Source organism: Oratosquilla oratoria, chromosome 10 (assembly GCF_046742065.1).
Source record: "Oratosquilla oratoria isolate Oo_2021 chromosome 10, ASM4674206v1, whole genome shotgun sequence".
Classification (NCBI taxonomy): domain Eukaryota; kingdom Metazoa; phylum Arthropoda; class Malacostraca; order Stomatopoda; family Squillidae; genus Oratosquilla; species Oratosquilla oratoria.
This window is the reverse complement of record NC_134786.1, coordinates 15,445,908-15,458,668: the sequence shown is the minus strand read 5'-3', so window position 1 is coordinate 15,458,668 and position 12,761 is coordinate 15,445,908. Positions and strand designations below refer to the sequence as shown.

General features: G+C 39.4%; 1 protein-coding gene across 1 annotated transcript; it reads left to right on the top strand.

Annotated features, from left to right (window-relative positions):
- Window positions 1-4,812: 4,812 nt before the first annotated feature.
- On the top strand, window positions 4,813-11,597 carry LOC143028984 (oxytocin-neurophysin 1-like). Its single transcript, XM_076191329.1, has 4 exons — window positions 4,813-4,912; window positions 9,188-9,307; window positions 10,611-10,824; window positions 11,203-11,597. Exons 2-4 carry the CDS (start codon window positions 9,188-9,190, stop codon window positions 11,286-11,288), a joined length of 420 nt encoding a protein of 139 aa, XP_076047444.1. The 5' UTR covers window positions 4,813-4,912; the 3' UTR covers window positions 11,289-11,597.
- The last annotated feature ends 1,164 nt before the right edge of the window (window positions 11,598-12,761 follow it).

Here is a 12,761-nt window from a genome sequence, read left to right as displayed (position 1 = left end):
AACTGTGATACATCTTTTCAGTTGATTTTATGATCTTGAGTTAGCTTAAGCATTTGCCCTCAATTCCTATATTCTTCATCAGGTTTTTGTACGGCCCACTGGCACGTACCTGGTGAATCATACGTTGGAAAGGTTGGAGTAGATGAGAGAAATGACGGAAGTGAGATGCTGTTAATATAAAAAAAAAAGAACAAAAACAAACAAACTGCAAGAGAATTATGAACACTCCTAAAGGGATATTGAATGTAAAAGGGCTTGTGGAAGCTCAGCTGAAAAACAATCATATCAGGAGATGAGAACAGCATTTTTAAAGTGAACATGTCTAAAGTAAACATGAATAATGACCATTATTTGCAAAGGTAAATGATAACAATATGGAATCTAAATTGGAAACATGTTTGAGGCTGTAAGAAATAATAAGGACACTCTCGAAATTATGAACTGGAATTTTTAGTATTATTAAGGAATTGTATCCATGCTGGATTCCATGTTGAGAGGGTTAATGGGGCTAATCAAAGTCCAATTAACAATACTTACCTATTATAAATTATATTTATACAAAGACCGTGAGGCCTTGGCTTGGCGGACATACACACCAGAATCCCATAGAAGGGAATCAGGTAATCGAGAAAACAACATATATGAAAATGAAATTAAAAGACGGACCAGAATTGATTGGAAAATGCCTGATGAATATAGAAACATCAAGAGAGGGTCTCTGCCAGTCCATTGGAAATATCAGTTAAGACAATTTCAAACTGGAACAGAACACAGAACAGAAACAGAATCAATGGAATCTCAAGCTCTGGTGTGTATTCGTTCATCCAAAATGTAGAGATTTTTAAAGATTCCTAATTTTTTCTTTGTTTCTCTTGTATTCGCGAAGTCTTTCCTCAAACTTGTTAGATTTGTTGTTTCAAAACTGTGTCTAATCTGTATGATTAATTTCTTGGCTCTTTATTTTCATCTATCAACTAAAACACCAAGATGCACATCATCACTTTTTTGTAATGGGCATATATATACCTAACTAGTCAATGATATCAGGTTATTTGGTAAACATCATGTTCAGGTTTGTTGGAGTGTCTTATCCTCTTACTCGTGTTTTATCTTCGATATTCTGGGGAATTGCGTTTCATTGGGATATTTAGCAATTGCAATATTGTCATTGTAATTATAATAATTGTCATAGTGATATTCAAAAATATATCACCTACCCCAGAAATTTCACAGCCACATTTGTCCGATTCCTCCTAATTCACCTCCTTACAGTTAAAGTCTCTCACCAGGATTACGTCACCACTTTGATCAATGATTCCCTTGAGAGAAAGGGTGTGTCTGACAAACTTTCTTGATGTTCAACTTAATCTTAGGCTCTCGTCTTAGGAGGGACGTACGCTGCCATGAAACTTCTTCTATATCTTTGGTTCAAATTCTCATATATACTGTTTCAACCTTAACTTCATTCAGTATCACTCTGTACACCATCATATGTTTTTCTTTCCACCACCATCATCACCCCCGTCCTATCTTTTAGACTTTCTGTAAAGTCCCAAGTCTTGGTATCCAGCATTTCCTAATTGGAGGTGAACATGAATTGGTAGATTAGTCTTCACTAAACACAATATATTAGGATGATTTTATTGTCAAGTAATCGTATGTGCGTACGTGCGTGCGCGCCCGCGCGCGCGCGTGTGAGTGTGTGTGTTTATGCTGTGTGTGTGTCCCTTCGCAAGATATAGATTGATAGATTTATAGATAATTGGGTCGATATATGGATACATGGAGTGTTTTTTGTGTTCGTGTGTGTGAGAATGTACACTTTTGTGTATAACTGTATGCATCACTTCTTTTCGTTTGTTTACGCGCAATATCAAGATTCGCGTATTGTGAGTATCAATGCAATATGTGACCTATTTTTGCCTGAAAGTTTACCACGGTTTGGCCTAATCTGATGTACAGTTCTCTCCTTTTCCACTGTCGACATACCCACCTCCCTTCTTCTCAGTCCCGGATCCTTCCCGAAGAAGCGGAGCCAGGCAGGCGACAAAACAAGGCCAATCGTCTTCATTAGAGTCACACAGAGGCTCCAGTAATGGTGGTCAAAAGGACTCAAATATCATGGGTCTGAACGTGGGGCGGACACAGGCACACGTCACTAGAAGACACTAGAAGACTCCTGAGGGACGAAGAGGAGGAGGTGCGCGAGGGGAAAGGAAGAATGAAAAAAAAGTCTGCCAGTAAGCGATTAGAAAACCATTTGGTGCTTAAGAATGAGTCTAGATACTTAACGATAAAAGATGAAATGATTGCGTACAGTGTAGGATGGCTGTCGCTTGGAAAGCTGGGAAATGTTTGGAATGGAAACGATTTTTTTTTTAATGGATATGTTTGTTTGAGGTTCAAGTTGATTAAATTTGCCTCCTATTGTTTTAAAGTTAGTTCCTTGGGCATTTTCATTTACGCATAATCCTGATGTTCAGAGGTGTCAGCACTGTTTTTTATACTTGGTATGGTCTTTAATCATCAGTGTTATCTTCCGTCCTCCATGAAGGGTTAATGTGAGAATTCTCCTCTTCCTTTATTGATTTAATTTCTTGAAGAGGGATACTAGAAAAAAAAAAAAAAAAAAAAAAAAAATGATCATGGTTATGATATTCTTTACAGGGTCTAGTGTCTAACTCTCTTCCTAAGTAAATTTATGCTACATACTCCGTCTCACCTTTTCGATCTCCAAGAATAGCATTTTGTTTCACTCTTCGAATTTATGCTTTAATGTATAGATTTATTCTATTATTATTTTTATGTATTCATGGCAATTATTCTGAACCCTAGATTTTGGTATCTATATTCAGACTTACTCTTTGATCATATAATTTATATTTACACTGTACTCTTGTAAGAAATGACGGCCAAATTCAAGTAACTTTGTAAATGTATCTTACTTATAATATATCAAATACATTATGTTCCTCTACCTTTTCTTGCTTAAGTTCAGTGCTTCCTGGATGTAACTAAAGGTAAGATGAGGTAAATGTAAAAGATATCTTCTGCCATCATCCTATGCTAAAAATAACAAAAAATTATTGCATGAAACTAATTTTGGTATATGCATATAATTATAGTTAAACCACGTTCAACATGCATCATGTAGCATTCAACATTCACTGCAAACTTTAACGTGATGTGCTTTCTAATAGTTACTGATGAGTTTCAGCAATCAGGTCAGCAAGTCCGACAAAATGTATTCAACGTTCCTGTACAGTCCTACGATATCACAGGCATCAGGGATATTTCAGTTACGAAGTGCAATCATAGCCTCTCTTGCCTTTTAATTGTTTTCTGGTGTGCTCGTCGACAGTCGTTCAAACTCCTTAAAAAAAAAAAAAAAAAAAAAAAAAAGGAAGAAAAAAGAAAGTTTTGTTTTGGGACAGTTCAGTGTCATCAAAACCACTCTTAAGTAATCGGTGGATATCTGCTGTTATTTTCGATTTATTTTTGAATAACCGCGACCAATCATTGGTTACTTAGCAAATCCTAAAATTTTAGGCGTTTACTGTTATATGGTGAAAGATTATTGGGATGGTTTGGACACATGGAAAGAATGAGTGAAGAAAGACTATCAAAAGAGGTATGGAAGGCAGAGGTGGAAGGAGTGAACATAAGGGGTCGACCTAGGATGAGATGGATGGATGGGGTAAAAGGAATATTGGGAAAGAGGGGGATGTCTGTTGAGGAAGGATGGGAGAGGACAGAAGATAGGGGTGAATGGAGAATGATTGTGTATGAATGATGCTGTGATGCATGAGGTGGAGTGGGTGGGGGATGGGGGTGAGGGAGTATGTGTGAGAAATAAATTGACGCAGCCCAAAGGGATTTCTCCCCGTCTTCTCCTTTTCTGCATGAGGGGACGGAGAGGGGGGGGGGTCACCGAATTAATGAAGCGGCCTTGCTGTGGATGTGCTGTGTCTTGCGATACTGCTTCTGACCCAGGGCAGTGGGCGAGATGCAGGGATGACCCATCGTCCAGGAGGTGCCAAAATAAGGGGAAGGGAAGAGGGTGGATGGGAGTGTAGTATGTTTGGGGTGGAATGGGTGGGAGTGGTTTTTATGCTCTTCTTTTTTGGCTACCTCCCTTGTAAAGGAGAAAAAGCCTTTGGTATATATATATATTTACTATTATATGGAAGGCATTGAAAGAAGATGAATTGATAAAGATACATTATTTATATCATTTTTGCAAAAGTTATATTCTCAACATATTATCAGTAATTGTGACTAAGATTAACCTAATCTAATTCAAACTAATCAATTTTAATGTATGATTTAACCTGAGTGATTCGAACAATAACCATGAAAATAATTCTATGCATTTACCTCCGTGGATTTTGTCTTCTTACGTTCGAGTATAAATGAACAGAATATTACAGTGATTGTTTTTTGCTTTAAGATTGGGGGCAAAGATAAATATGAAAACCAGGGGAGATCCTGCTTACATGTATAATTATGTGTGTGTGTAACATCAAGCTAACATTTTTGTTAAACAATTGTCCCAAGATAAAAAAAATACTTTCATTGTGCTAGATTAGTGCTTCCCGTTACTGGAAAACTAATACAACTACGCGATATATAACTCTCTATCTCCTAACGTTATTACACATAGCCACCAATGAGTCATTACCTTGCCAATTACATGCCCCACGCCTCTTGTGGTCTGCCTCACCTCCAACATTCAGGAAAGGGACCAAGAGCGCACGCGTACGTTTGACCGTTTCTGCACACCCCCAACCGCCACACGCTTTAAAAATGAGATCCTCCGGGACATGTTCTCAGTCCCGCCGCGTTGTCCGCATTGGCTAGTCTCCCCCACAAACCCCGCCCCGTATCCGGCCTTCCAGTCAACTCCATACATGTAAGTTTGCAAAGAAAAATAACAACTACATAGGTATTCGTATGCTGTGTTTACAAGGAGGGTGTTTTTAGTAATTCGCCGAGAGATGAATCTGCACATATAAAGGCAGGAACTGTTAAACACAGTGTCCTCTTTATATAGGTTGATCAAAATTTCAAGTAAACTTTCAGAGAAAAGACGTGCAGATACCTAAAGTGGGTGTAGAGCGGTCCATTGGCATTCTGCCGGAGAAAGAATAGGATCTTTTGCTTTCTGAATGGTACAATTTTCACATTCAGTTTATAATCAAATCACACAATTACACTATGCAGTGAAGAGTGATACATTTTCTAGTTTTAACGTGGAATACTTAAACATGTTCATCATCAGCATTTACCATACATTCTACACAAGTTCATGCCTATACCATGATACTGCAAATGTTTGTATATAGGAAAGAAAGTACCTATGCTTCACTAAATTTACAACTAATTATTATCTAAACATGAACGTTTACATAATTTTACTAAGGCCCGTTTTGGAAATATCTACATATAGTTGCTTTGAAAATACACACACACACACACACACACACACACACACACACACACACACACACACACACACACACACACACACACACACACACACACACACACACACACACACACAACTCGTGGCGCAGTTGGTAGAGTTCCCAGCTGACACTACGGCGATTCGGGTTCGAATCCCGCCCAGGGCTGAAATAATTTCAGTATCGCTGCGCTGTGGGTTGTCACTCCAACTCTCGTGGGCGGGGAGTTGGGTGTGTGTGTGTGCGTGTAAGGTCACAGTATTACCCATAGATCGGTCATATATGAGGTCTGAGCTCTCTTCCAGGAGGGAAATAGCTGTCGATCATGAGTCCAACACGTGGTCCAAGACCATGGTGAATCACACACAGCTTAACGCTTCATAAAACAAAATGAGAGGTGACCAACTGCTCATCATCCCTGAGAGAATGGTGAATAAATAAATGGAATGAACTACAAGCTGAGTTCATAGAGGTCCAAACCATAAATTGGTTCAGGAAATTCTGAGGTGACTGGAAATACAGGGAACGGGGAAGAAACAGTGATTTGATATTTTCACTGATGAAGGAGATTCCCTTGGCTGAATATAATCGCCTGACAACAGCTAGAACAGATGTATGAAACTGAAATAGGGAAGAGAATAATTGAAATAGGTTAATCTTATGGGGGGGTCTTCCCTCCGTTGAATAGAATTGCTTGAAGATTGTAAAAACAAATACATAAGTAGTGAAGACAATCGAAAGGAATAATATTAATTTCCTGATCTGCACTAGGATGGTTGACTATATAGCCAATGAGAGTTTGGGCAAAGGAAAATAAATCAAGACAAATTTTTCTAAGTCCAAAGTAAGGGGAAATCAGAAGGGGTGTTAGATTTCCTGTATAACTTATCAGATACATCTACACACACACACACACACACACACACACACACACACACACACACACACACACACACACACACACACACACACACACACACACACACACACACACACTAAGTTTGTTGATGATATACAGGTTCAGAATTATACAGAGATAAAAATCAATCCGATTTCAGTTTAGAATTAGTAGAATTTGCCGATAAGTGTTTTAGAGATTTAATTAATATTGGTTTTCATTCAGTCAATCTTTTAAATTGCTTCTTCATTACTTACGTACACTTCCTTTCAAAACGACTGCCGTCGGGCTGTGTAATTTTAGTCCGCTTTCTCCTATTTTGTCTGTCAACAGTCAATTTCATTCATCTCCGTGGGGACCCCGAATACACAGAACTAAACGGTCTACAGACGTCGCTTTGCAACTGTTTCTAGACAATGTGTCTTGGATGTTCACAAAGTGAGAAAGAGTCGAGAGGGAGCTTCGAAACGCGTAAAAGTTGATGCAGTGATGTTTCAGATTTGTACTAGATGCGCACGAATTCAAGAAGTATCTTTCTGTTTCTGATATCTTAAATCAGAGCACAGGGTTTTCAGCACGTTGTAATAATCACTGTAGGAGGGTAAATTGTGAAAGACGTGTTTACATAGAAATCTGATTGGGGTGATTTATTTTTATTTAGCAGAAGTTAATTTCCGAGTGAGTGTTTATAGACACAATACTTGCTAGACGCTTTGCGCCGTACACAAACCTTACGGTCTTGTATGATCTCGCAAATGCGGCATTCATAATGTGTTTGGCCACGATCCAAAGTCGACGCATGCGCAGTTGACTCAGAGAAGCTGGGGTTTATGACGTCGAGGCATCCCCTTGTTTGACCTGGGTTTCGTGCGCAGTAAGAGTTGCATATTGGCTCGGTGTTGGTCGCCCTTGTTCTATGGGACTTGGGGCGACACTGACAGAGCTGTCGTTCTGTTCGACTGGATTTGCAATGTTAGAATGACCATAGGGAACGGGATTCAACACAGTCTTAGGAATACGTTGCCTAAATTATGTTCTAGTGACAATGATTCTTCTAGGATACGAATTTTTGAGGTAAATGCATTTCCTAGATATGAATAAGGAATCTAGACTTTGTGGAAGACTTTGCAAGGGATAGAAGGTTCTCTATGGTGGAGATAGAAAACGAACTTATAATTTCTGGCCTCCTGTCCCACTTTTGCTGGATTTATGTGGGATTGAAAGATAAAAGAGCAAAAGCGACCCAGTAATTCATGGATGAGGGCCTTTGTCTTCAATTGTTCTCTCACGAACCCAACAAACTTACTTATGCTATATCTGAGGTATACAAATATATCTTCCGATGTTGAGCAATACATATCTATATGCAGCACCTCTCTTATAATAGAGTGATACTTTGTTGATAGGATTGTACTCATTTAACTGCAGCGAAAATGAATATACATAGTTCATACATGTGTCAGGTTTCGGTGTGGTACACTCCTTAAATTCCTCAATAAAATCTCTTCGTGATTCTTTTCTAGGTTAAGAGTATTGCTGTTAAGTACAGTATCTTCCATTCATCTCATATTAGAAACAGATACATTAATTTATTGGACATAAATGATTACCCAACTCCATCTCCCAAGCTTATCTGACCTCGATCATAATCTCGCCCTTTTATTGTGATTCTTCATTCTCGATTTCTTTTTATCTGATTTCTCATGCATCACAGCGCCAGCTACTCTTTGAACTTCTGCACGTAGAAAGATAAGAAACGCCGGGACTGGTCACTGCGTTATTTTTAGACAGTTTTTTTTCAGAACCATTGTTCTGGCAGCTTGGCTTTCAGATATTACAAAACTCACGTCATCTATGTTCATTTTTATCCCACCCATATGTTAACATATTCATCTCCCAAATAATAGAAATGGGGTTTTCTTTGATAGAGTTACTTTTAACACATTGGGGTTTGTTCACCGGGCATGTGACTGGGGACAAGCGCGTTATTGCTGTCTTGCGCATGCGCACTGCACCTCTTCAGCAACACGATGCGTTCCCCCGTCCCTCCCGTGCTAAACAAGGCAAAATAAATTACCAACGGTGATTTGTATATTCAACGAGGGGTGGGGGAGCAAATCGTGTTGTTGGACGGGACCACTGCGCATGCGTACGCGTCTGTCACTGGTCGTGTGTTCCTAGCATCATGATTGTCTTTTCTTTATATTTTCATACTTAGTAACTAAAGAGACATTCACTATGATTTTGGAACATAAATACTGAATGCAGTCTAAATATGCTCTATTTTCCATTTTTTCATCACTGGTTCTCTCTTTTGGAATTGATGCTTCACGCTGACGTCACACGTTGCTTTATCAAATGAACAGGCACTCAGCTCTTTAGTTTAGACGATGACGATTTGACTGTTGGCGATCTCTCTCTCTCTCTCTCTCTCTCTCTCTCTCTCTCTCTCTCTCTCTCTCTCTCTCTCTCTCTCTCTCTCTATATATATATATATATATATATATATATATATATATATATATATACATACACATATTACGTCTCATTTACTTAACTCCGTTAGAGTAAGGCGTTTTATTGATATATTTTATACAATTATGAATGGCTGCCATGACAGTTATCTAGTTCACTTTTCGCATTCTACTCTAGTTGTCCTGGGACGACTTTATTCAGCAGACGGAAACCGCTGTCACTCAGAGGGTGAAAAGAAAACGGAGAATAAACATGTTAACGAACTTTTTTTTACTTATGAAATTCATACCATTGCCGACGATGTTGGCACTCTTCCCTTGGCCTGATCTGACCCCTTCCCTCACCCCAGATGCAGACGTACATCTTGGCACTTGCTCTGGCGGGCGTCGTGTCTTCTTGTTTCATCACCAATTGCCCCCCTGGAGGCAAACGGTCCAGCCCCAATGCAGTTCTCGGCCATGGAAGAAAGGTAAACATAGATTTTTTTTTTTCAGAACGAGTCTCTCTACCGATTTCAGGAACATTACATTAGCCTAACCTTCTCTTACCTAACCTATGTTTACCTAACCTAATCTATCTAACATAACCGTACCTAATCTAACTTAACCGTATCTAACCTAACCTACTCTAACTGTACCTAACCAAACTGAACCTAACCTAACCTAACCTAACCTAACCTAACCTAACCTAACCTAACCTAACCTAACCTAACCTAACCTAACCTAACCTAACCTAACCTAATTTATCCTAACCCTAGCTAACCTAACCCAACCTAACTGAACCTAACCTAACCTAACCTAACCTATGCTAATGTAATCCCCACATCCCTTGAAGTGCAGCGGGAAAGGATCAGAGGAATCCGAAGTTGGGGAAGGAACCCGCTTGGAAAGAATTGGTGAAGATCAGGAGATCCACTATCCCTCTTGCAGAGCATTCTATTTTAGTATTTGTTCTGGCTACCGTCAGACAATTTCATTCACATGAATGAAACACCATCTACTATGACTACACTCCATCCATTGCTTCGTTTCTAATAAACACAGAGCTGGTAAACAGCAGTCCATAACAGCAGCAACAATGTTTTCTTATGTATTGTCAATCACGGAAGGCCTTGAGACATTGATTATTTCAACCCCTGATTCCGCTCATCCTGATTATTTATTTATTAATTTATTTTTTCATACCTGGGTTATACTTGTCACGTGCATCTACCATAAGTACGTCCAGTAAATGTTTAATCATTACAGACTTGCGAATAAATGTAGCTTTCATTTGGTGTCACAGCACCTGATCTGGACGCATCGAATTTCGGTGGCAGTTAGTTCATTATGGAGCTTCAAGACACTTCACGTCTTAGAATAGAATATTTATTCTTCTGGTATTCCTCCCCCACCCCAACACTAATAAAAATAATGTGTAAAATACTTACACACTCCTTGATCTTCTACCGTCCCTAGTAATTTTATTTATTTTTTATTATCATTAGCTCACCATCCCACCTCTATAGTGTGGAGAGTCAGAAACCTCTGATAGGGCAAAACCCTGTTAGTTGCGGTATGCCGCAGGGTTTTTCAGACCGACGTTGGGTCGCCTCCCCGCCTGGCCAGGGCTGTTGGGAACCAACGCAGCAAGACCTCAGCGGGTCTCGAACTCACTGTATCCAGTGTGCTACCGCGCGGTCCTCATTATCAGTACTATAATTTCATTTTACTACTATTGTTATTATTATTTCTTCAATAATACTATAATTTCTTACTCCTTCTTGGTCCTAGTGTGCGCAGTGCGGCCCAGGTCTTCGAGGGCGGTGCGTGGGGCCTGAGATCTGCTGCGGGCGTGACATAGGATGCTTCATGGGGACCCGCGAAGCCGAGGTGTGTCGCGCCGAGAACCTGGTCCCGGTTCTCTGCACCAACGACGACCTCAGGTCCTGCGGCGGCGCCAGTGGCGAAGGCCGATGCACCGCAGACGGACTATGCTGCACAGAAAGTTAGTATCCTGGGGATTTTGTTCACATTGTGTGTGTGTGTGTGTGTGTGTGTGTGTGTGTGTGTGTGTGTGTGTGTGTGTGTGTGTGTGTGTGTGCGCGAGCGCGCGTATGTGTGTGCGTGCTTGTGTGTGTGTGTGTACCTGCGTGTACGTAAATGTGCGTCTGTTTATATATGTATTTACGTAATTGTAGTATAAAAAAGAGCAACGCATTCTCCACTTATACCTTGCATGCCTGTATGCGTATACATGAATTTAACGAGTAGGGGATTCATTAACTTAGCTTAATTCTCGTTAGCCTTTTTCATTGCCCATGCATTTTCTCTCAACTACGAGAATGGCCCTTTGCCCTTAATGACCCTGAAATCCTCTCGGCAGTTGGCTGTGAGATGGACAACTCTTGCTCCTCACCCCGAGTCCCACGGCAGCCTCTCCCCCTCGAGGATCGTCGCTGGGCCTTCTGAGTTCGACCTCAATCCTCCTAGAGTCCTTCTCCCGGTGGAGGGCGAAAAGATGGTTGTAAATAAAGATGTCGACCAATCGAAGTCGCCAGTAAAGTTATCATATTCATGGGGGAATTGAAAGGTGATAGATGACTGGGCTGGATGTAATACATACATGCATGCATACATATATGCATACTGGTCTGACATACATGCTTACCTACATACATAGATACCTACATACCTACAGACATATATAAATACATACCTATATACATACATATATACATACATGTATACATACATACATACATACATACATGCATACATACATACATATATATATATATATATATATAATATATATATACATATATATATATATATATATGCATACATACATGAATACATACATGCATACATACATAAATATATATATACATACATACTCATACATGTACGTGAAAATCCGAAGTCTGAGAAAAATTACTTGCTAGGATGATAACAAACAATTCGGAATAAAAATTATTCGGTTTTTCTCCCTCAAGGGAACACAATGACAAAAAATTGATTCTTATGATATCCGCCTAGGTGTATGGGGGCTGGTAAGCTACACTGTATGCCTGAATAAATCGAAAGAATACTAAAGTAGATCCAAAGAACCTCAACCTTCTGGTAAAAGCCTTCTTCTCCTCGTAGCTTTCCAGGCGGACCACCTGGAAACCAATATTTATGATTTTTAGCTCTTGAGGAAGATTGTTGGATGAGGATTGAAACGTCGAGAAGAATATGTACGATATGAATCTGGAAATTTAGCGTCACGTCACGTCACACACACACACACACACACACACACACACACACACACACACACACACACACACACACACACACACACACACACACACACACACACACACACACACACACACATACACACACACACGTATATATGCACATATACGTACGTACAGTAAATTCACACATACATACACGCATACATACTTAAATCCATCCATCCATCCACCCATCTATCCATCTACCCATCTATACATACGATATATACATGGATATACCCTATATATACATGCATTCATATATACATACATCTATCCATCCAAATATACATGCATCATACATGCATATCCAGTATATGTACATTCATTCATACACGTTCATTCGTATATACATACACACATACATACATGCATATATACATACATATATAATTATATGCAAAGATACATACACATACATAGAAGTATACATAGATATATACATGCATACCACTAAATTAGACCATGCACGGACACAAATATACGGTATATATATATGTATACATAAATATGAACAAAACAAATACTTGCATTTGGGACTATATTCTATGTTGGTGCTTGATACAAAACTTTGTTCAATAAAGAGGTGACACTGGTAACCTGAGGTGTTAAATCGTCTTTGACTTACACACATATTCTGATCTCTTCTGTCTGAATT

Bases quoted from the DNA above. Each gene is read 5' to 3' on its own strand.
- LOC143028984 (XM_076191329.1), top strand. From the start codon at position 9,188: ATGCAGACGTACATCTTGGCACTTGCTCTGGCGGGCGTCGTGTCTTCT. The intron at 9,308-10,610 runs GTAAACATAGAT...TCTTGGTCCTAG, and splicing joins TTCTCGGCCATGGAAGAAAG to TGTGCGCAGTGCGGCCCAGG. The intron at 10,825-11,202 runs GTTAGTATCCTG...TCCTCTCGGCAG, and splicing joins CGGACTATGCTGCACAGAAA to TTGGCTGTGAGATGGACAAC.